General features: G+C 44.9%; 2 protein-coding genes across 2 annotated transcripts; one reads left to right on the top strand and one right to left on the bottom strand.

Annotated features, from left to right (window-relative positions):
• Nucleotides 1-15116: 15116 nt before the first annotated feature.
• Nucleotides 15117-18744, top strand: LOC123098026 (tyrosine-specific transport protein). The gene is made up of 7 exons (XM_044519896.1): nt 15117-15670; nt 16330-16723; nt 17101-17238; nt 17369-17537; nt 17674-17803; nt 17888-18058; nt 18201-18744. The coding sequence occupies exons 1-7, from the start codon at nt 15332-15334 to the stop codon at nt 18462-18464; spliced, it is 1605 nt and encodes a 534-aa protein (XP_044375831.1). The 5' UTR covers nt 15117-15331; the 3' UTR covers nt 18465-18744.
• Nucleotides 18745-20022: 1278 nt separating this feature from the next.
• LOC123098027 (uncharacterized) lies at nt 20023-24826 on the bottom strand. The gene is made up of 5 exons (XM_044519897.1): nt 24663-24826; nt 24247-24307; nt 22857-22931; nt 20557-21714; nt 20023-20451 (listed from the first exon to the last, which is right to left on the bottom strand). Exons 2-4 carry the CDS (start codon nt 24280-24282, stop codon nt 21091-21093), a joined length of 735 nt encoding a protein of 244 aa, XP_044375832.1. The 5' UTR covers nt 24283-24307; nt 24663-24826; the 3' UTR covers nt 20023-20451; nt 20557-21090.
• Between the last annotated feature and the right edge of the window lie 281 nt (nt 24827-25107).

The following is a 25107-nucleotide window of genomic DNA, read 5'->3' as shown; positions in this document are numbered from 1 at the left end:
AGCGAGCTAAGGTGACAAGTGTTTCTCTCTGTGTTGAACTTGGTCACACCGGTCTGTCAAGTTCGGTCAAACCAAACCATTCGGTGCCACCAAAGTAGAGAACTCGGCGTTACCGATTTCAATGCAGAAAATACCATTTGCCACTTGTTCCTGCATTTTTGTTCCAGCTCCACTCGATGATTCTTATCCTCTACCAGCTTCACACTCTATATGTTGCTTTGCTCTATGACTCAAGGACCAAACCTATTTTGACTCACACTCTAGAAGAACCCTTCTTGGAAATTGATGTCAAAGGGGGAGAGAGAGATCACATCAAAGCTTAATTCTTCAAAAAGGGGAAGAGAGAAATCACATCAAAAGCCCCAGATGCCTGGTATTCAAAGATGAGAGAAGTCACATGTCTTTAGAGGGGAAAAGACATGTTCATGTTTGCTAATTTTCTTTGCTGTGATTTTCTATTCGGTTCCCTATCTTCTCCCAGCATCTCTCATACAAGATTCAGGGGGAGCATGACATCTAAGGGAAGGAAATCTTTGAATTCATTGCATATCTTTTACCTTTGGGGACATGTCTACATCCAATGGAGTACTCAGTACTCACTCTCTACATGTCATCCCAGTCTTGGTACTCTTGTGGTTTCTTTTGTTTGCTCTGGCTTGTAGATGTATCTGTGTTATCTAACCTTGTTTACTCAGGTTCATTCCTTCCTAAGCCAACTCAAGACCACAAGGTAAGTATATGCATCACACTCATGTGGATGAGGATTTCTTGCTGATGTACATACTCTTTGCAAGAAGGACTCATGAGCATGAAGGTACATTTCCAACATTCACATCTTTTGCTCTGATGCATATAGCCAAGATACATGTAACACATTGCTTACTCTGTCATGCTTATGCATTCACATGCTCCTATACTCCATATTTGCATGATTGCATACATATAGGGGGAGCCTATGCATGTTACATGTCTTTCCAAAGCCTTACTGGTTATTCTCTATATCTTTATCTAAAGCTTTGATGTATGTTGTCATCAATTACCAAAAAGGGGGAGATTGAAAGCACAAGTGCTCCCTGGGTGATTTTGGTAATTAATGTCAACATATCTCTTGTTGGACTAATGTTTTCATCTAGTATGGTTCAGATAAGTTCAACAATGGAGTGGCGTGGACTAGAGGATGTGAAACCCCTCCAAGATGATAAGGACAAAGGATTGGCTCAAGCTCAAAGCTCAGGACTCTACATTTTCTATTTTAGTGATCCAAGATCACATTGAGTCCATAGGAAAGCCAATACTATTAAAAGGGGATGAGGTGTTGCTTAATGGCTTGCTTGCTCAAAGTGCTTAGTGATATGCTCCAAAGCCCTCAACCATTTTCTCACATCCACATATGTCCCAAACCAAAAGTCAAACTCGGCCCCACCGAAATTTCCTATCCGGCGCCACCGAGTTCACTTGACATAGCCACTGCCAGAAACCCTAGTCAATTCGGTCTCACCGATGGGATCTCGGTCTCACCGAGATGGGCTTGCCAACTCTCTGTTGCCTATTGCAGTAATTTCGGTCTCACCGAAATATGCAATCGGTCTCACCGATTTTGCTTGGCCAACTCTCTGTTTTGCTCATTACCCAAATTGGTCCCACCGAGTTGTGTAATCGGTCCAACCGAGATGAGGCTTTACCCTAACCCTAGCACATCGGTCCTACCGAGTTGATCATGTCGGTCCCACCGAAAATCCTAACGTTCACATTTTGAACTAAATCGGTCTGACCAAGTTTTCTGATTCGGTCCCACCGAGTTTGGTGATTTGTGTGTAACGGTTAGATTTTGTGTGGAGGCTATATATACCCCTCCAACCACTCTTCATTCGTGAGGAAAGCCATCAGAACATGCCTACACTTCCAACATACATTTTCTGAGAGAGAACCACCTACACTTGTGTTGAGGTCAAGTTATTCCATTCCAACCACATAAATCTTGATCTCTAGCCTTCCCCAAGTTGCTTTCCACTCAAACCCTCTTTCCACCAAATCCAATCCTATGAGAGAGAGCTGAGTGTTGGGGAGACTATCATTTGAAGCACAAGAGCAAGGAGTTCATCATCAACACACCATCTATAACCTTTTTTTTGAAAGCTCACTGACAGTAGGAGAGGCTCCTACTGACTTTTAAATTAAAACAACACCAGGATCAGGGGAGGTGTGGCCCCGTAAATACAAGTTAGAACTCTGGGTATTAAAAGACAAACTACTGTAACAAAGAGGTAACAAAACAGACTAAAAACAGACTAGGGGGTAGAATTCAGATGGCGGCCACCAATCCTCTGATGAAGGGGTGGAGAGAGTCTCTCGTGCGATGTACCATCATGGACATGTCATTTTTGAATCTGTCCCTCCAAGACTCCAACGAGGGCATCACATTCCTAAAATGCTTATTATTCCTCTCTTTCCACACACCATGTTGCGATGATGAAAGTTTCCATGAATAACGGTCTCCCCCAGGACCTTTTTCCCCCATGGATGAGATCCAGCCTGCATTGAGAATCGTGCCAGCGCATCCCAATCGCATCCCAACACTTGGTTGCGAATGGACATTTCAAGAACAGGTGGGCCACCGTCTCCTCCGGGGGCGAGTCACAAAGCAAGCAGGTGTACACATCACCTTCCAGCTTGTATTGTCTCCTCCTCGGCATGTTTCGTGTATTCAGACGATCTGCAAACAGCAGCCAGGCAGAAACTTTCCACTTGTTTGTGCATTTGGATTCCTAGATCCAAGGAAAAACTGCATCCACAGGAACATCCTTAAAGCAGAACTTATAATAGTCACTTGATTTGAATGTTCCCAGCCCTCTAGCATCCCAGACACAGCACCACTTGACGGTTCTGTCACTCTCAGGATTAAACCCCGCAGTTAATGCCTGAATCTCCTCAACTTCCACTCTTGCTTGGGGAGAGAACGGTATGTGAAAAGCCTCTCCAATGGTGCTGGACCTCAACAGTTTCTGTACTGACACATCCTCCTCTCTAGCAAATGAAAATGCCCTCGGGTATGAGGTCTCAAGAGGCTGATCACTCCAGAGATCCTTCCAGAATAAGGCCGTACTACCATCCCCAATTTTGATCTCAGTCACTCCTCTGAAGATGTCCGTTAACTGCATGAGATCCCGCCACCAGAAGGAGCCACACGGTTCCGAAGCATGTGGTACATCGACTAAGTAATATGAACTCCATACCAGGTTCACCCACGGCACATCCAGCTTATTATAGAACTTGTATAGCTGTTTGAGCAAAAGACCTTGATTCTGAATTTTAAGATCCACGATCCCAAGCCCCCCTACAGCCTTGGGGCGGCAAACGAGCTCCCAGGAGGCAAGAGAAGTGTTTTTCGTCCCATTCTCCGTCTTCTTGCTCCAGAAGCAATGTCTATGGATTTTATCCAGATGTTCCACTATCTTGGGAGGGATCCTGATGGAACACATGGCATACACCATAAGCGATGACACCACCGAATTAACATAGGTGAGTTTTGATCCGTAGTCTAGCAAGTTACCGGCCATAGAAACTCTTCTCTCAACAGACGTCACAAGAGGCATGAAGTCCATTATTGTGGGTTTAGTAGTCCCAAGCGGGAGTCCTAAATATGTGAATGGCATTTTCCCCACAACACAACCAAACATGTCAGCAAAAGCCAGTGCCTCAGCGGGTGTAACATTAATCGGGATCAGGGTAGATTTCTGAAAATTGAGTCACAACCTAATGGAAGCCGCATAGTCCAACAGGAGTTTTTTCAGAGTCTCGACCTGCTCCTTCTCAGCTGGGAGGAAGACAATCGTGTCGTCCGCATACTGAATTACTAGGTAGTCTTTCTCAGCTGATGGGATTGGTTTCTGAAGTATCCCCTCGCGGAAGGCATGGTTGATGGCAGATTGCAACAGGTCAGCTGCTAGGACAAAAATGAGCGGCGAAAGAGGGTCCCCTTGGCGCACTCCCCGTTTGCAAGCGAACTGCCTCCCTGGCGTGCCAGTGAGCAGGACCGAAGATTTTCCTGATTTAAAGATACAAGCAATCCAGTTTAGCCATTTCTCATTGAACCCCATCGCTCTCATGATCTCTATCATAGGGGCATGTTCGATAGTATCAAACGCCTTGGCGAAATCTAGCTTCAGCAGCAAGACCTTTCTCCCCGACGCTTGACATTGATGAGTGTACCCGAATGCCCATGCCAAGCAGTCCTGAATCGATCTACACTTGAGGAACCCGTATTGGTTTCTATGAATAATGTGCAAGATGATCCTCTGTAGACGATTCGCAAGCAGCTTGGTAATGATCTTCAGACAACAATTCAGTAGGGTGATCGGTCGGTAGTCATTTACTGTTTCCGGGGAGTGGCATTTAGGAATCAGTGTAATGAACCCAGTATTAATGCTTTCGAGGTCTAGATCCCCCTCATAAAAATCCATAACAAGCTTATAAAAGTCATGTTTTATAATATTCCAACATGACTTCAGGAAGCAACCGTTGAATCCATCTGGCCCCGGCGCTCTATCCACGGGCATCTCCTTGACCACTAGGTCAATTTCATCCGTGGTGAAAGGAGTTGTCAATTCATCAAGACCCTCCACTTTCTTGATGATGTGATGTAAGTTGAAGTGCATGTTTGGAGGGGCAGAAGAGCCTAGTCGCTGTTTATAGGAAGAGAACAGCAAGGACTCTTTACCCACATGGTCATCAATCAGCGTACCATCATCAAGTTTGAGTGTTGATATTGAGTTCTTGCGGTAACTCTCTATGGCCACTGCATGAAAGAATTTCGTGTTACCATCCCCAACTTGAAATCTCTGAACTGTACATCTTTTCTGCCAATACATGCGTTTATACTCCAGTAACCTGAGGAGGTGAGCCTTAAGAATAATTCTGAAATTGGTTTCTGGAATAGTAAGAGGTCTTTTATCCTCTAAAGTGTCCAAATTCAGAAGAGCTTCATTGGAATTATCAATAAGAATTGATAACCTCGAGATTTTCTTGCTCCAGGACTTTAAAGCGTAACGCAGCTTCTTTAGCTTTCTACAGATCAAAGCCGCTGAGTTAGCCGCATGACAAGGTTGGCTCCAAGAGCATTGCACTATCTCGTGAAACCCTGAATGTTGTATCCAGTAGTTTTCAAAATGAAACACCTTGCTTTTTGGGATGCACAAATCAATGCCAATGACGCAGGGGACGTGATCTGAAGCAGGCTTGCCCAAGGGCGATACAGTGGTATTAGGGTAGGAAGAAGACCAGTGCACTGAGGAAAAAAACCAATCTAATTGCACCAGCAAAGGGTCATCCTGCATGTTACTCCACGTGTACGTCCTACCCTTGATGGGTAGTTCAACTAGCGACTGGGTGCGGATAAAATCATTGAAGATCAACATATCGTTGGCATTGCCACCCGGCCTACTTCTGTTATCAGGCGCGCGACAGTAGTTAAAATCCCCAGCCAAGAATCTTCAGAGACTGGAATGTGCATACTGAACAACCACGCCTTGGAGAGTGGTGTCTCCTAGATTGGTTAGGTGTTACTTGGGAGCCTCCGTCAAGATTGTGGAGTTGAACCAAGGAGTTTGTACGGGCAAGGAGATCGCCTACTTCATGAAGATCTACCCTAGTTAGGCAAGTCCTTCGTGGGCGATGGCCATGGTGGGATAGACAAGGTTGCTTCTTCGTGGACCCTTCATGGGTGGAGCCTTCCGTGGACTCGCGCAACCGTTACCCTTCGTGGGTTGAAGTCTCCATCAACGTGGATGTACAATAGCACCACCTATCGGAACCACGGATAAAAATCTCCATGTCTCCAATTGCGTTTGCACACTCAAATCCCATCCCTTTACATTCTTGCAACTTGCATGATTTACTTTCCGCTGCTCATATACTCTTGTCATGCTTGCTTGATATGTATTGTGAATGTTTAAACTTGTGCTAAAACTCCACTTCAACTTAAAGAAATTAAAAACTGCAACTTTTCCTACTAAGTGTCTATTCACCCCCCCTCTAGACACCTCTTCTCGATCCTTTCACGCTCCAAGTAAAACTCATATCATGTGACGAATGAAAACATAGCTCCAAGTGAGGTTACCGATAATGTTGAAGACGAAAGAGGGGATGCCTTCCGGGGCATCCCCAAGCTTAGTTGCTTGGATATTTCTTGGATATTAACTTGGGGTGCCTTGGGCATCCCCAATATTAGGGTCTTGTCACTCCTTATTCTCCTCATATCGATATCTCACCCAAAACTTGAAAACTTCAATTACAAAAACTTAACAAAACTTCGTGAGATAGGTTAGTATGATAAAGAGCAAACCATTTCACTTTGGTACTATCAAAGACAAGATTCATAACTGTTTCCACACAATGCCTACTGTATCATATCATTTCCACAATTTATATTGAGCAATATAAGCCACAGAAACTAGAAAGCAAGCAAACTATACATTGAAAACAGAATCTGTCAAAAACAGAACAGTCTGTAATGATCTAGATAACTACCATACTTCTGCTACTCCAAAAATTATGAAACAATTAGGACCACGTGAGCAATTTGTATATTAAACTTCTGCAAAAATATTCAACTCAAAAGCACCTTTCTGTTAATAATGAGACTTATTTTCGTGAGCGCAAAAGTTTCAGTTTTTCAGCAAGATCAAATCAACTATCACCCAACATGATCCCAAAGGCTTTACTTGGCACTTTATTGAAACAAAAGCAATAAAACATGATCAATACAGTAGCATAATCATGTGAACACACAAAAACAGTAGGTAAAAGTGTCGGGTTGTCTCCCAACAAGCGCCTTTCTTTAATGCCTTTTAGCTAGGCATGATGATTTCAATGATGCTCACATAAAAGATAAGAATTGAAACACAAAGAGAGCATCATGAAGCATATGACTAGCACATTTAAGTCTAACCCACTTCCTACGCATAGGGATTTTGTGAGCAAACAACTTATAGGAACAAGAATCAACTAGGATGGGAAGGCAAAACAAGCATAACTTCAAAAATTTCAACACATAGAGAGGAAACTTGATATTATTGCAATATGTAGAAGCATATGTACCTCCCTCACAATAATTTTCAGTGGCATCATGAATGAATTCAACAATATAACCATCACATAAAGCATTCTTTTCATGATACATAAGCATAGAAATTTTCTTACTCTCCACATAAGCAAATTTATTCTCATGAATAGTAGTGGGAGCAAACTCAACAAAATAACTATCATGGGATTGAAAATTAAAATCATGATGACAAGTTTCATGGTTATCATTATTCTTTATAGCATACATATCATCACCATAATCATCATAGATTGCAACTTTGTTCTCATAATAATCAATTGAAACCTCTTCCGAAATAGTGGATTCATCACTAAATAAAGTCATGACCTCTCCAAATCCACTTTCATAATTATTACAATAAGATTCAACACCCTCCAAAATAGTGGGATCATTAGTACCTAGAGTTGGCACTCTTCCAAACCCACTTTCATCAATATAATCATCATAAATAGGAGGCATGCTTTCATCATAATAATTTTTCTCATCAAAACTTGGGGGAGTAAAAATATCATCTTCATCAAATATAGCATCCCCAAGCTTGTAACTTTCAATATCATTAGCATCATGAATATTCAAAGAATTCATACTAACAACATTGCAATCATGCTCATCATTCAAAGATTTTTTGTCAAACATTTTATAGAATTCTTCTTCTATCAATTGAGCACAATTTTCCTTTCCATCATTTTCAAGAAAGATATTATAAAGATGATCAATAATATGATGCAACCTCAATTCCATTTTTTATGTAGTTTTATTTTATAAACCAAACTAGTGATAAAACAAGAAACTAACAGATTCAATTGCATGATCTAAAGATATACCTTCATGCACTCACCTCCTCAGCAATGGCGCCAGAAAAGAGCTTGATGTCTACTACGCAACTTTATTCTTGTAGATACGTGTTGGGCCTCCAAGCGCAGAGTTTTTTGGGACAGTAGCAATTTTCCTTCAAGTGGATGACCTAAGGTTTATCAATCCGTCGGAGGCGTAGGATGAAGATAGTCTCTCTCAAACGACCCTGCAACCAAATACAAGAAATCTCTTGTGTCCCCATCCAATACAATGGCAAATTGTATAGGTGCACTAGTTCGGCGAAGAGATGGTGATAAAAGTGTAATATTGATGGTAGAAATATATTTTTATAATCTGAATAAATAAAAACAGCAAGGTAGCAAATAGTAAACGGGCACAAAAACGGTATTGCAATGCTTTAAAATGAAGCCTAGGGTCCGTACTTTCGCTAGTGAAATCTCTCAACAATGCTAATATAATGGATCATATAACCATCCCTCAAAGTGCGATGAAGAATCACTCCAAAGTTCCTATCTACCGGAGAACATAAGAATAAATTGTTTGTAGGGTACGAAACCACCTCAAAGCTATTCTTTCCGTTCGATCTATTCAAGAGTTCGTACTAAAATAACATAAAGCTATTCTTTCCATTCGATCTATCCTAGAGTTCGTACTAAAATAACACCAACGCAAATTCATATTCATAATACTCAATCCAACACAAAGAACTTCAAAGAGTGCCCCAAGATTTCTACCGGAGAAACAAAGACAAGAACATGCATCAACCCCTATGCATAGATTACCCCAATGTCACCTCAGATCCGCGAGTTGAGTGCCAAAACATATATCAAGTGAACCAATATGATACCCCATTGTCACCACGAGTATTCAATTGCAAGACATGTATCAAGTGTTATCAAATCCATAAAAGTATTCAATCTGATAACAACGAAATCTCAAAGGGAAAAACTCAATTCATCACAACAAGATAGAGAGAGGAAAACACCATATGATCCGACTATATTAAAAAAGTCTGCGATACATCAAGATCGTGACATCTCAAGAACACGAGAGAGAGAGATTAAACACATGGCTACTAGTACAAACCTTCAGCCCCGAGGGTGGACTACTCCCTCCTCATCGTGGTGGCCGCCGGGATGATGAAGATGGCCACCGGTGATGATTCCCCCCTCCGGCAGGGTGCCGGAAAGGGTCTAGATTGGTTTCTCGTGGCTACAGAGCCTTGCAGCGGCGGAACTTCTGATCTAGGTTAACCCCGAAGGGTTTTGGAATATTTGTGAATTTATAGGGCAAAGAGGGGGTGCGGGAGGCCACCCAGGTGGGCACAACCCACCTGGGCGCGCCTGGGCCCCGAGGCGCGCCCTGGTGGGTTGTGCCCCCCCCCCCCCCCCCCGCAATCCCAAGGTGCTGCTCTGGCTCATCCTGGGTGTTCTAGTCCATAAAAAATCTCCAAAACTTTCGCGGTGTTTGGACTCCGTTCGATATTGATTTCCTGCGATGTAAAAAATAAGCAAAAACAGCAACTGGCACTGGCCACTGGGAACTGGGTCAATAGGTTAGTCTCAAAAAATGATATAAAGTTGCTATAAAATGATTGTAAAACATCCAAGAATGATAAAATAACAACATGAATACTTCATAAATTATAGGTACGTTGGAGACGTATCACCTATCAAGGACAAACCTTTGTCTTGCACATAGTCCACTTGAGCTCGATGATGATGATCTTGTGCTCCTCAAGTTGGACCACCTTTCTTGATTGCGCATGTTCGATGAAGATTAGTAGATCGCTCCCTCATACTCCACTATGGGTGAGCCACTCTTCAGCACATCTTCACAAGTCCATTGTCACCACAATGGGCCGCAAGCTTCAAGCATGCTCTCTTTGTGATGCTCCACTTGAACCTGCTCACCGCAATCTTGATGATGATCACCACTTGATGTCATCCTCCATGGGTTATATGATATCTTCGTTTTGATGCACGCCCATGGAAACATACCTAACCCCACGAGGAAAACTCACATGGATCATGGGTTAGTACACAAAGCGTAATGGACAATGCTTACCATACCATGGGATCACTTGATCCCACTCGGTACATCTTCTATGCTTTGTGTGATATCATCTCTCTTCATAAAGAAGATGTCTTGAAGGTAAACATGAATGTTCACACAAACTTCTTCTTCAAGACATGCTTGCAATAAGCTCAACTCTCACATGACCAATCTTTGGATAAATCCTTGAATACCACCTTGGTCAACACATAATCTTCTACTTATAGCCTTGCAACCAACGAATGATCTTAAAGCAAAGCCTATGGACAAACCCTTCAAATGTAACTCAAGGCAACCATTAGTCCATAGGGATTGTCATCAATTACCAAACCAAACATGGGGGCACCGTGCTCTTTCATAAACCCTGTGCACTTGAGGGATATCAAATGCTCACGCGTCTGGAGCCCATTCACCTATCAAACGAACCGGACGAGTTTCGGTGGAACTTGCAGTACAACAACGGGTTTTCTACCAAGTCCTTGTATGATGTGACTGCCCATAGCGTTCTGGTTGATAACAACAAACCGTGGAAGTTCAAAATTCCTCTTCAAGTGAAGATATTCCCCTGGTTAATAAACAGGGGTTTGATCTTAACTAGAGATAACCTAGCATGCCGCAATTGGCAAGGTAGAAAGACATGTATCTTCTGCCAATATGACGAGTTATTTTTTTAGTGTAAGTTTGCTCGTGTAATGTGGGTCATAGTTCAAGTAGCTTCAAATCTTTACCCCCCCCCCCACGTGGTGTACGTAATATGTTCAGCAATTGGTTGCGGGGTATTAACAAAAAAAGTTTCTACGCATATTATTGTAGGGGCGGCTGACTTATGTTGGGTGCTATGACTTATTAGGAATGATGTGGTTTTTAATAATAATTGTGTTTCATCACATGTGTAGGATTATTCATGCATGTACGCGATGGCCCGGTACTTCGTCTATCCTGTAGAGGCCGGAGGACAGAGACCTTTTTATGATGGCGTTTACCCAGCTGGGGCATATGGTAAGGGAGGTTTTTTTCCTTCATAGATGACGGTGTAATCTCTGAATAGGATCTACCCCATGTTAGGCTGGTTGCTGTAAAACGCTCTTTTATTTTCTGGTTGTATTGGACACGTTGGATGTGTGTATCGTGCTATGCAGAGACCAAATATTTCTTCAATGTTATCGTACCACCTCAATATATCAATTGAATGAAATGTGGGTAAATATCCAGTGTGTACATTACATGCTCATGTGATACCACATTCCAAAACTACAATTAAAATGTTTCAAAAAATCTGATTCTTTTTATGGATGTTTATGAGACATGAGTCTACAACTCATAAAAATTTCAGTTCCAAATTCCAAATACACATGGAGGAATAAAAAAGACTAATCCACCATGAATAGTGTCACAAAAAGATAAAAGCCAAAAAAACTATTCACACCTAGATTTGTCTTTTTTTGTTTCTCGATGTATGATTCGAATTTAGATCTGAATTTTTAAGGTGGTAGACACATCTCATGAACATCCACACAAAAATTCAGATTTTTTCAGAAAAAATAAATAAATAAAAGTTTTGAAATGTGGTATCATGGGAGTATGTGATGGATGGTGGCACTGGATATTCTCCCATCGTTTTAGTTCTTTTACTATTCAGTATGTAATTGACGAGCTGCTGGTTGGAGCTTACTCCTAACTTTCTTGCGACTAGACTTTTTTTTAAAAAGGAGGCAAAAGATTTGTCTCATATATTAAATAAGGAGGAGAGAGAGTTTGTTACAACACACACCCAAGTTACCGCATGACAATTATTCTCGCAATAAAAAACCCTAGTGTCTTTGCCCCAGCTTTGATCCAAAGGTTTGCCTCGTCTACAATGATGTTGAGCAAGATTTGTGGAGGTGCGCTCTTTTGCCTGAACACTCTTGCGTTGCGCTCATTCCAGATGACCCATGACACTAGCATGGTGATCGATGCCTTTGCTTTTCTGTCGGTGGTGCCCGTGGTGCATGTGCTCGCCCACTAGGCCTGAATGGAGTCGAACAAGTGCCATGTGGACGTGTCCATGTCGTGGATGCGAAATTTCTGAATAGCCATGTTCCAAAGCCTGAGAGTGAAGCGGCATCTGAAAAAAAAGATGAGGGCCACATTCCTGCACCGGTCGGCACAAGGGGCAAGGGCCACAGTTAGGCCATCCTCGCTTCTCCAATCTGTCGGCAGTCCAGATCCTATCCTGAAGCGCAAGCCAAGCAAAGAACTTGACTTTCGATGGGGCCCAAGCCTTCCAAACCATTTGGTCCATTGGGGAGAGGACCAAGCCCAAATATTGTGCCATGTAAGCGGAGGCCGTGGAGTAGTGCCCAGATTTCGTGTGCTTCCATAGGATGTCATCCTCAGTGAGCTCATCCAGGTGCACCTCGTGCAGTAGCATCCAAAGGGTGAAGAATTGCGCAACATGCTCGATGAAAACCGATGCGGGCGGTCTGATTTTGAGGATCCACGCGTTGTCCTTGAGGGCCTCCTGTACCTTCCAACGCTTCCGGGAGGAAGTCTCGTAAATGAGTAGAGCAATGTCTTTGGGCTTGCGACCAAGGAGCCAAAGGGAGTCCCAAAATGGAGTCTTCGCACCATTCTCAACCGTGATGGTGGTACAGGCGTAGAAAAAGTTGAGGTCCTCCTCATCTCACGGGTTCCCACTCTCGACCCACAACTTGGTGGGCTCCTTCCCGATACTGCTGGGGCTGTTTCGCTTGAATAAAATTCCCTACTGCTGGACACGCACAATAAAATCTTCTTCCCGGTCTGTCGGGTAGCAGACATCACATCCTTTTCCCGTACGGTGCGGCAAATTTGACAATTTTGACCTCGAAACGAAATAAATTCACAGAATGAACTGGGTTCGAAACTATTTCACACCCCTAACCCTTTTGTGTAGCGCCCGCCACGCCGACGCCACACCCTACGGTGCAGCGCCTAGCTCCGCGGCGTTGCACCTCTGTCCACCGTGGCAGCCCACGGGCCCGCACCCAGCCATGCAACGCCTCCGAGCTAGGCGCTGCATCTGTAATGTGCAGCGCCTAGCCGCTAGGCGTTGCACGTGTAATGTGCAGCGCCGAGCGGCTAGGCGCTGCACTGTGACTTATCCAGCCACTTGGCTGGGGCCCCCTCCCCCACCCCCCCACCACACACTCTCTCACTCTCTCCCCGAGCTTTGCCCCCTCTCCCACTCTCCCCCCCTAGTGGGGAGCCGTAGTGGGTCGTCTTTATCGTCCCAATCCTTGTACTTCACGGTCTTAGGTCGTCCAACCGGCAGACGCTCCCAGCTCCATATGGAAAGTGCGAGCAGACAACCACCAATACCTCCAGTGTGCCTACAACTGGCATCGTCCAACTGCACACAAAAAAGAACATGGTCAAATTTGCCGCAAGAGCGCATTGATAATGTATCAATGAAGTGAAAAGGAAACAACTTCATACCTGTCGATACAAGTAAGCTAGTGTCGCCGAACCCCAACTCCATTTGCTATCGAAGACGGTCAACGCCTTCAGCCACATCCATGGAGCATTCTTGCCTGTGCCATCAGCAAACATTGTCCTCGATACCACGTACCACATGTAGACACGAGCATAAGTCTTCACCATGTCCTCATTAGCATCATCGGGGCAATGAGCAAAGTGCGATGATATCCACGTGAAAGTAGCGCCCACTGCGACTCTTTCCTTCTTCTTATCTTCCCTTTCTGGCTCCCGAGGCTCCGGAGGAACCATACCGATAAGGGCTTGCATCTGCGCGTGCCACCCTTCAGAATCGGTGTTCATACATAAAGGATTGCCATCGATAGGAAGACCCGTGATCATAGCGATATCCTGCAGCGTCACGGTCATCTCCCCGGTCCGAAGATGGAAAGTGTGTGTCTCCGGCCTCCAATGATCAATAAGCGCGGTGAGTGCTGCAGCATTGTTGGGTGGCGTCGACCGGCGGACCAACTCAATGAAAGGGAGAAGTCCTGCCTCCCTAACATAAGGTGTGTACCGCTCATCATAGCTCATCCCTCCAAGGCTGATCCCGTGAGACCGAAGCTTCAGAGGTGCAAGCTCCTACAAACAAACAAATCATAACATTACATATGGGGCATTTGTGTTTGAACAAACATACGAAATTCATAACACCGGCCACTTTCAGTATTACCCGCTGCTGCACCGACATAGCGTACGACCGGTGTTGATGGTCCCAGTGATCATCGAGAAGCCAAACCATCCTAACAATTTCAACAAAGCATTCTTGTCAACACGATTATCTTTTCAATTCAAAAAAACTAAAGTAGGCCTACTACATGCAAGATCCAAAGCATATGGTGCTTCCCCCTACTTGGGCCTACTTCATACAAATAACATGTCAATCTATGTATCCAAACTATAACATGTCAATCTACTTCTCCATACAAATAACATGTCAATCTACTTCTCCATACAAAAAACATGTCAATCTATGTATCCAAACTATATAAATAACATGTCAACCTATCTATCCAAACCACATTCTAATCTAACAAGGGTTCCCCAAATCTAATATATGCAAGATTCAAACAAAAGTTGCCCAAATCTAATACATGCAAGATTCAAACAAGGGTTCCCCAATTCTTCAAAATATAATATTTTCTATGGATAGAACGAAGGGGATCGGAGGAGAGTACCTTCCACGATGGATTGGTGAACAAATGCACGGACCAAATCGTCGGATCGGAAGGATTTGGGAGAGGGGATTGAGAGGGGGAGTGCAGATGGCCGCCGCCCTTTTTTCTGTAACTACCAATGGGGAGGGTGGGGGAGGAGAGGGCTGGCGCGTTTGCATATAAGTCATAGTGCAGCGCCTAGCCGCTAGGCGCTGCACATTACACGTGCAACGCCTAGCCCGCAGGCGCTGCACTGTACAGGTGCAGCGCCTAGCTCGGAGGCGTTGCACTGCTGGGTGCGGGCCCGTGGGCTGCCACGGTGGACAGTGGTGCAACGCCCCGGAGCTAGGCGCTGCACCGTAGGGTGTGGCGCTGGCGTGGCGGGCGCTACACAAAAGGGTCAGGGGTGTGAAATAGTTTCGCAACCAGTTCATTCTGTGATTTGCTTTCGATTATAGGTCAAAATTGTCAAATTTGCCGTACGGTGCAAAGGTTGAGACATGCACGGTCCAGAATCTCTCCGACTAGCGTCCGCTCGGCCCTCGCCCTGTGCACCACAGCTTCAGCTTTTCCGCGGACGACGACCGCAGCCACTCGAGCTCAAGATTCTGTATGCCACTCCAGTGATGAGATGAATATACCACCACCAGATCGAATCCGGAATCCCACTCCGAGCCCGCCATCAAGCCAGCCATAGCTCGGCCGAATGCAGGGCATCGTCATCAGGCGCGCGCTCTGCCCGGCCAAGCTCCACCGCCACGTCCCGTCCAGCCTATCCAGAGGCCTTTGCTTCCGCGGCGGCAGCGACACACGGTGCGGCGCCGCTGCGGGCAAGAGGCCGCGGGCCGTCGCGGTGAGAGCTCGCGGCGGCCCGGTGGCAGGAGATGGCGACCGAGCGCCGCCGCTGCAGGATGCCGTCGGAGCGTCACCGCCACCACGAGGTGGCGGGGCGAAGAGAGGGAGCGTGGCTGGTGCCGCTGCGCTCATAGTGGGGACAAGCATCGGGTCAGGCATCCTTGCCGTGCCGCAGAGCACCGCGCCCGCGGTGAGTTTCTCTTCCCTTTATTCCGCCGCGTAGAGAATTTCACCGGTGAATGGTCAAGCGTGAGATCTACAGCGGCACAACAGAATTAGTCAGCCAACGATGGAGGCCAGTAAATTGTGTACTGAATGAAATGTCGAAATTATTATACTGTCCTCTGAGGCTCGCCCACACATGCACAGTCCCACCTACAACGATCCCTGAAGGGCAGCATTTTATGGAGTAATGGCGCATCTACCACCCATATCAGCACAGCGAATTGCCGCAGCGCGGAGGCCCCCATATGGAAGTTTTCATTGAACACATCTGAGAACAGCCACATGTACCTGCTCGCCATGACCGCCAACTGGCGTTGCTGTGTGCATTCAATCGGTGTCTCATTCGTCATTGTTGGCTGGCGGGATCAATCTCTGTCTGCTTAAATTGTTCCAACTTGAGCTTTCGCGATCTGAAAATACGATACCCAGCAACAGAACAACGAGCCGCGTCAAGTATTTGACCTAGTACGAACTGCAATGCTGCCACATAATTTCACTCGCATTTTTTCTTCCTTTCATCGAGTAATAAGCAGTGAAGCAAGTGTATATGTTGTGAATGAAGGCAGTATCAGTATGACAGAACAGAATTGTCCTTAATAATGCTACTACTGCGGCAATTCACAGGGTTTCGTTCCAAGCGCCGTGTGCATGGTGGTCTGCTGGGCCTTCCTGGTGGCCGAAGCGCTCCTCATCGCCGAGATCAACGTCCACCTGCGTCGGAAGAGCAAGAAAGACGGCGGCGATGGCGCAGGCCTGGAGGTGATATCCATGAAGAGCATGGCGCAGGCGACGCTTGGCGAGTGGGGAGGGAACCTGGCCGCCACCGCCTACCTGTTCCTGTCCTACACTTCCATGGTCGCCTACACGTCCAAGTCCGGCGAGGTGCTCTCCCGCGCGATCGGCGTGCCCGAGCCCGTCTCTGGCGCCGCCTTCACCGCCGCCCTCGCGCTCCTCATCGCCGCCGGTGGCACGGGCGTCACGGCCAAAGTGAACCAAGTGCTCACCTTCTTCATGATAGGTACTGTTCGCTCGCACGTACGCAACAGCTACCAGTGCCAGTGTAGTACTACGTATAGTGTATGTGAGTTGTCACTTGGATGAACGGCCAGTACCCTAGTAGAGTAGTGGTAGCACTGTAGTACTAAGAGCGGATATATCACTACTGAGATCTGCATTAACACCTAGGAGCGGAGGACAAATCTTGGCTCTGAGCCGGCCAGCCCGTTGCTTTCTCTGCCGTCTCAACATTTCCATCTAGCATTGCACATGGAATTCATATCGTAGCGTCCCAACCCAGACTAGAATAGCAGATACACCTTACAAAATGGCAACAAGTCTTGGGTACTGGTGTGTATCACCATCACCATCATCGCCCTGATCTGCCTGCTGATGCAGGGCTACTGCTGACGATTGAAGTCTCTGCGGTGGCGTTCGGCGGCGGCCTGAGCCTGCCAGCGAACGCCCACTGGGAGCAGGTTCCAGCGACGCTGCCGGTGATCATCTTCACGCTGGTCTACCACGACATCGCGCCAGGTACGTACGTACCCAAGAGAAACCACATGCACTGTGCGCATTGACTTCCACACATGCTCCAGCTGCCACCAGACAGTAGTACCAAACCAAGCCAGTACTGAACATAATGCATTGCGGTTGGCGCATGCAGTGATCTGCGCGTACCTGGAGGGGGACCTCGCGAGGATCCGGCTCTCCATCCTCGTCGGGAGCCTGGTGCCGCTCGTCTCCCTGCTCGTGTGGGACGACGTCGCGCTCACCCTCTCCGCCTCCTCCACGGACCCCAACGGCCTCGGCATCCTCGACATGCTGGAGACAGAGTAAGCACCGCCGCCGTACCCAAGGACGGGCGCGTACATCCTCCATCTGTCAGCGTTCAGCGATCTGCATGCATGCCGTCTCGCTGGAGGCAATGAATCCAACCCCGTCGGCGAATCATGCACTTCTTTTGTGTAGGTGGAGCTACGCGGTGGTCGAGACCTTCTCGCTCCTGGCTGTCGGGACGTCTCTCATCGGGACCCTGCTTGCAGCGTCGCAGTTCTTCATCGAGCAGATGACCACCAGTCTATCCTCAGCCGAGGGAGATGTATGCTTCGACCTACTAGCATTTTTTACCACTAATCAAATTACATGGAGAACCATCTGTTAAAAGTGCTCTGACAAAGTGCAGGCACAGATTGACGAGGACGCTTCTGAGGAAGAAGGATCTAGCCAGCTTGGCTGGCCAACATTGCTGGAAAGCAACAGGCTCAGCTTCGTTGCCACAGGGGTGGTGGTTGTCCCAACCATGCTCATAGCAGCTGCTGTTCCAGATTCATTCTCCATAGCCACTGACATCGCCGTAAGTTTACATCAAAGCATGCACGCACCCTTCAGCTCCTGAGCCGCGGCTTGGCGGAGGAGTAACACATAAGCAAAATTTCTAGTCATGAATTATTGATTGATTGATTGACAGCTTGCTCGTCTGATTTCCACATGTTCAGGGGGGCTACTGCATGACCATCTTGTACGGTGTTCTCCCCCCATTGATGGCCTGGTCTATTGGCTCCAAATTATCCGATCAAAAAGTTGGGCTTGGACAAGTAGAAGCAGCATCCACGGCTGGCAAAGAAAGAGTGAACTTCACCGGTGCAACTGCAAAGCCTGTGCTGGTGGGGATGGGGGTGTTCTCTGTGCTCATGGTCTTCCAGCAAATCTTGCAAGACCTTGTCAGTTTTAACACTTATCTCCTGTCATGGACTAGCTAGAGTAGAAAGAAGAAGCAAGCACTGAATAAGTCGAGATTGTTTCTAGTCATGGTTTGCTGATTCGGGAGACAGTCAAGAGAAAATCCTTAGATTCGGCCATCTGTATCAGTGTACATAACTTCTCTTTTTTTTCAGCAGAAACCGGAGAAGCCAGTGCTGAATAAGTTGAGTGGAGCTGCTCCTGGCTTCTTATCTTTCTTCTGAAAAAAGAAAAACTAGCCGCACATACTCACACTGTTCTTTTAGAAGACGAATATTCACACTTGAGTGTCGCCTGGAACAATGTGATTAAACCAAGTTGCAGGAGAAAGGAGCTTCAGAAATGAGAGCAAGGAAAAAGTAGCTTCTGATTTCTGAACTGCGTCTCATTTGGCGATTGCAATCTGCAATACAGCAACGGACACTACGGGAAAAACACACTTCGCCTAGTATGTGGACATGCCAAGTGTAATTTCTCGGGCACTCGGCATACAGGCTATATACCGAGTATCATACAGAGAACACTCGGTGTAAATTGACCGAGCGGACTTTGCTGAGCGCAGACTAAAAAGCACTCGGCATGGACAGCACGCTCCGTGACGGCTGGGCGTATTTGCCGAGTGTTTTGTAACGACGACTTGGCTTCCAGTATAGGGTTTCCTTTATTTTAGGTGCAAATAATATAAGCCAAGTACCTGATTATTTACACTTGGCCTACCCATTTGTATCATTTCTTTATGTTTTCTTTCATTTCTCAGGGCACAAGGTATTTATTTTCCTTCCATTTGTGTTTCTTATTGCAATTTCTTTCTTTTCCCTCTCGTCTTTGTAAGAAATGCCAGAAAGACAAAAAAATAATTCTAAGGAGCAATTTTCGCTTAATTGTGTGACTTGTTACAATTTTTTCAAAATCTTGCCATGATTGACTTTTTCCTTCACCACGGCCTATGAATCCAATGAACAAAGTGAAAAGCAGTAATATAAGAAGAGGGGATAATTCCTTGTTTGTTTTTTCTTTAGATTAGTTAATCTTTGAAAAGTAGGTTTTTATGATCTGATAAAGAATTAAACAAATTTTACATTCAAACTTTTCAGGGCCATGGCAAATTGCCTTGCTAGACCATGGCAAGTTTTACATCCATGGTAAAAAAAGTCAAAATTTTATGAAAATTGCATTGCTAGATCATGGCAATTTGCATTGACAGACCATGGCAAATTTATTTCAAGAGCCATTGCAATTTAGTTTTTCTCTGGACCATGGCAAATTTAATTTCACCGCCTTGGCAAATTCAGTTTTTGGTAATTTACTTAAAAGAAATTCCCTCGTGTTAACTTCATTACAAATTTAGCAAAAAGCAAAAAAGAATGTAAAATTGCCATGTGACAAAGTAGAAACATTTTCCAAAATTGTCATGGTTCTGGGGGAAAAAGAACGCAAGCTTGCCATAGGAAAATTACAAGAACTAAATTTGCCATTAAATTTCCTTGTGACCAGGAGAAAAATTCTAAATTTGCCATGTGTAGAAAAAATTATTAAAAATAAAAAATCTAAAATTTGCCAACTGACTATTAGAAAAAATTCCGAAAATTGCCTTGTCATATACACCAAAATGCAAGAAATTTTCCATCTTAAAACATGAAATTTATTGTCGTATGTACATTACAAAACATGTGTAAATTTTGCCGCGTGGCATGTTTAAAAATTCATAACTTTTTCCCAGTTTCAAATTGTATAACATGGAAACTTTTATATAATAGAGCATGGCACGTTGCAAATTTTTGTTTCCCTGTATTTTTCTGTACTATATAATTTTTTTTGTTTATCACTTTTTTTTAGAAGACATTATTCAATGGGCCTAGCCCGTTTTCCCGTGTGCTGTTTGGGCCAACTCAAAGCAGGATAAGAATGGTCCAATTAGGCCTCCAGCCGACGATGCTTTGTTTTCAGTGCAGTCTCTTTACCTCTCCCAGGACTCCTGCTGCTGCTGATCCTCCTTTGCTCCTTCTTCTGCAATAATGAGCAGCAGCGTTATACAACTTACAAAAATTTGAGATCAAAAGTGCATCATGGCAAAGGCAAGTAAATCATGTGGGTGGGAAAAAAAGTTCATACACATTCCAAACACCTGAAAACTCAAATATTTCTAGGCGTAGCCCGTGAAGTAAGCCCTCGCGTACTTTGCCACAGTATTTGATCTCCATAGAGGGCAAATCGACACAAATTACATGACCATCAAAACGTTGGCCAGTTGGTAAGTAAAAGTTTACCAGATTATGATTGCAAGGATCAACAGTAGGATATGATGGTACAAACTTCGGTAGACGACTTGAAGAATAGCTTGTGCCTTCCCAAAAATCTGCAAATTTCATCTCGCACTCTTCAACCCGCTGCCCATCTCTCCAACTCCAAGTCTTGACATAATCTTCGCACTGCTGTGACTTGATACCATAATCACAGAAAAGATCGTCTTTCCTAAAGATATGGACAAACCTAAGTTCTCCTGTGCTGATGCTGACAAAACGATCTTGTCTGTACCCATCCTCTAAACATGCTGTTGGAACTGGGATGAACCCAAGAGCAGATTGGTGCTGGTCAAGATCATAAGAGAGGATTCCACAGCACAAATCCACCCACCAAAAACTATTTTCATTTGCAAGCACTGTATGAATGTCCCATCCAGGAAGTAAGATAATCAGGGAGAGAGACACTCTTAGTTTTCCATTCTCCTGTTGACGTAGATAAGATGCATACACATGGCGGACCTTCAGTTGCCATACTCCTTTCATATACGGAAGAAGACCTTGCAGTTGTCAATGGCATGCCTTCCTTCAACACAGCCACTGTGTAATGACCACTCTGATGCAGGAGGCCAAAATTAAGGTCAGGACCACCAGGAATCTCAGGAAGACGAGATATAACTGGAGATGGCACATCATTCTTAAGCAAAAAATAATCGTGATAGAAATAAGGATAGGTCTGAGTATCAACAATAGTCTGCATCAGAATAGCATTGTAACAAGATGCCAGGGCTTCAGCACGCAACTTCTTTTTCACACCGTCACGAAACACGGTGCTGGTGGGGGTAACAGCCACTGCATCATCCGTCTTAAGAAAGAGATGAGAAAAACCAGGCGGTGCTTCAGTGCATAATGAGATTTTAAAGTTTATACCGTCACTCGTCTCTGCACCTATCCATATTTTGTTATCAGTGCCCAGTGATGATGTTTCTCCATACACAAGACAGTCGAGAAATAACGTTGGCTCATTTTGCTGTAATACAGTCAACGGAAGAACAAAGTTAGAGCAGTAATAAGATTATAAAGGACCAATTAACAAAATTTTCAGTGTAGTATGCTATTATCTCCAACTGCAAAAGGCAAGATTTAGCCACTTAAGCCCTTGGGACATTGAGAAAGCGAACCTTTGAGAACTCAAATATTCGGTGTATTAGAGGCCTTATCTAATAAAAAGCGCAAAATGCATCGGAGATCCTAAAAGTATTTGAAGTGTGTCAGCTGGGTCCTATAAGTACGAAAATGCACATTTGGGTCCTAAATTTAGATAAGTCTACGCCCACAGGAAGCATGCAGATCGAGGAGGACCGATCATGCAGATCTTTGCCGTGATGCGACAAGAGAAAAAGGACCGCCGCCACACCGCTGCCTCAATCACGCCGACGCCATCGCCGCCACGACGGAGGACACCGGTCCTCGCTGCTCACAGCCCGCGACTCCAAGCGCCAGATCTGACGGAACCGACACCAGCCGCCCCGCCATCACGCCGCACCGGCCCGCCCCGCCACCTTCGCCACGCAGCCGCTGCAGCATCCACGCACCGCCGCGCCCAAGGGCCGGCCGTCCGAGACGCCGCCGCAACACCCCTATCGGACTGGGTGTGGATAGTGGTAGCCCGGAGTTGACGGGGACAAGAGGAGCAACAAGCAGACCACAACTACAACGCATGCCATGACCACGAAGCTGACAAAACTCAAGCCTAACAGAAAATGAAGTGGGATTGGAGGTTGCCATGATAGAAGTTGCATACGTGTATGCAGATACTCATTCTTTGAACTCCATCATGGCAGCTAGATAAATTAAAATCAGCAGCACCTACATATTTGGTATGAGATAGATACTTTGTATTGATGAACAAAACATTGTGCAAGGGCATATATGTCTTTCTTTGAGCATGATAGTTTCAATTAGTAACCAGTGGTATTTTGCCATGAAAAAACTGATATGGGTTTTGGCACTTTGGTTTTCACTAGTGGTATTTTGGAACTTTTCGTTTTCACTAGTGATATTTTGGCTGTTCTCTCATTCCTCATTGCGCATTGGATTGCAAATAACACGGTTCCATTACTTTTAAAGCAGATAGGGAAAAAAGAGAGGTGGAACGGATGGGTAACATACAGTTTGATTTTGTTTTTGCACTGCTTCTATCTCACTAAAATGCAACCTTAACTTCCGAGAAGCCTCCTGTTCTTCCTGTAACACAACAATTGCAAATATCAGTTATCATTTAGCAACTGCATGTTGTACAGTAAATCAAAATCTTCCAATGATCACATGGAGCAGTTAAGAAACTAAAAGACTACCAAAGCCTTGCAGCAGGAATTGAACCAATATATCAATGAAAATAAGGCTACCGTGCCGCAGAAAGGTGGCATTTACTCCGGAACAACAAAGCACCAAGTGCACGACAAGTCTGTTCCACTACAAATAACATTATGCTGAAAACTGCTGACCTATCGACACTAGTCCTGCCAACAAGTTTCCACTTACAAGGGCTGATGATTGGGTGATATAGTTTGGCATGCCATATAGTTTGTGGATAGCCAGAATTGACAATACTGAACAGGTTCATGGTAAACAAATGTTCACAACCATTCCAACGGTCCGTTGCGCATATGTGAATCGGAGCAAGCCAGTTAAGACCGAATGACATTATTTTCTCCATACAACATTTTTTGCGTATAACTGGTATTAAAGAAATCAACTGCTGTTACATGCAGAATTTCCAAACAAGGCTCAATAAAAAAAACTTCTTTGTTGTTACACAGCCATCATTAAACAGAGAAGAATGTGATATTTTGTAAATTGGACTCACACCAATATTTTGGCCCATAATAGGATGCACAAACATTAATAAGAATATTAGACAGAGAAAAAACTGCAGTGCTTATTACGTGAGGATGGGACCATCAATTGTATGCATACGGAAAGAATAAACTAGCAGCGTAAATAAGACTATAAAAGCAGCAGTGAGAGTAACGGAATCATTGCGGAAAAAACAAAGCTCAGACAGTCGTTAACACGCATGATAACAAGTTCTAGTAGTAAATTATCCGAAAATCCATCTCTGCACCCGAGCTCATCTGCACCCACGCTGACGAAACAAATCAAAACAAATACTAGAAAAAATCAAAAAATTCCAAAAAAAATTGTGCGGTAGACAATTCGATGCGCGAGGTCCGCTCCAATTTTCACATCATTTAGACATCTGAGGAGCTCTCAGCAAAAAAGACAAATTGGGGGTCTGTAATTTTTTTACTGTTCATGTACTGTTTTGGCCTGATTTGTCTTTTTTGCTGAGAGCTCCTCAGATGTCCAAATGACTTGAAATTTGGAGCGGGCCTCACGCATCAAATTGTCTACCGCACAAATTTGTTTGGAATTTTTTGAATTTTGTTTGAATTTTTTTCTAACCGGGTGCAGATGAGCCTGGGCACCGAAACGCCCTACTCATTATCGCCCTTCTTAGTATCTCACATAGTCACATGCATGTAAGAAGAGCAAGTACCTCCAACACGGAAGAAGTATATGCATGTGTATCCATAGTGCAGTGAAGGAAGGGTTGTGACCTACAAAAACGAGTGAGACAGATAACATGTGGTCCAAATGTTCTTCAAATCAGGCAAACAGCAAAATAAAATTATAAATTTCCTATGAATTCATTTGAGAACTCAAAATCGGCTATCTATGTATGCGCTGCTAATAGCTGCAAACAAGGTTTCCAATTTTCCGACCAAGGGAACAGTATAGGCATAACAATGATTGAGGTGAATTACTAAGCAAGCAGCTACGGAGCTGCCTCAAGCACATCACAGGGGGTTCACTTACCACAGCTACTATTTAGATAGAGTTGCAGACAGCAGACAGCCACAGATCTATGCAACCGACAGTTAGGTTTTCGTCGGAGATCAGTTCAAGACTCACCTACAACGCCACGCCAACCGCCAACCGAAGAAGAAGGAATCCTGTAGCCGCCCCGCCCCGCCCCGCCCCCATCGAGGCCACGAGGGGATAGCGCGCGCGCCGAGAGAGGGGAGGGAAACCCTGGTCCGCCGCTGAGAAAAGGGAGAGAGGAGGTGGCAGAGGAAAGTCACGGGCGACCCTATGTCTCGCTTATTGCGAGACGTAGGGAACCCTCGCGTCAAGGACAGCGCGAGATAGGCCGGCCCAGGTGCGCTGGAGGCCACAGTCTCTTTTTTTGTTTTTTGTTTTTTGCTTTCCTTTTTACTATTGCTTATACTTGCAAATATTATAAATAAAATTTATTACATAAAACATTTGAAAAAAATGTTAACCAAGCAATTGAAAAATGTTAAATGTGTATATAAAAAATGTTTCACACGTATATGAAAAAATATACAACGTGTGT

This window comes from Triticum aestivum, chromosome 4D (assembly GCF_018294505.1).
Source record: "Triticum aestivum cultivar Chinese Spring chromosome 4D, IWGSC CS RefSeq v2.1, whole genome shotgun sequence".
Classification (NCBI taxonomy): Eukaryota; Viridiplantae; Streptophyta; class Magnoliopsida; order Poales; family Poaceae; genus Triticum; species Triticum aestivum.
Note: the sequence above shows the minus strand (reverse complement) of the source record. Positions and strands in the feature narration are given on the sequence as shown.

What these genes read in the sequence shown, in the direction of transcription:
- LOC123098026 (XM_044519896.1), top strand. Translation starts at nt 15,332, where the DNA reads ATGCAGGGCATCGTCATCAGGCGCGCGCTCTGCCCGGCCAAGCTCCAC. An exon ending in CGCAGAGCACCGCGCCCGCG is followed by an intron (nt 15,671 to 16,329) that starts GTGAGTTTCTCT and finishes GGCAATTCACAG; the next exon opens with GGTTTCGTTCCAAGCGCCGT. An exon ending in CTCGACATGCTGGAGACAGA is followed by an intron (nt 17,538 to 17,673) that starts GTAAGCACCGCC and finishes TCTTTTGTGTAG; the next exon opens with GTGGAGCTACGCGGTGGTCG.
- LOC123098027 (XM_044519897.1), bottom strand. Translation starts at nt 24,282, where the DNA reads ATGGATACACATGCATATACTTCTTCCGTGTTGGAG. An exon ending in ATACTTCTTCCGTGTTGGAG is followed by an intron (nt 22,932 to 24,246) that starts GTACTTGCTCTT and finishes GTTGTGTTACAG; the next exon opens with GAAGAACAGGAGGCTTCTCG. An exon ending in TGCAAAAACAAAATCAAACT is followed by an intron (nt 21,715 to 22,856) that starts GTATGTTACCCA and finishes ACTGTATTACAG; the next exon opens with CAAAATGAGCCAACGTTATT.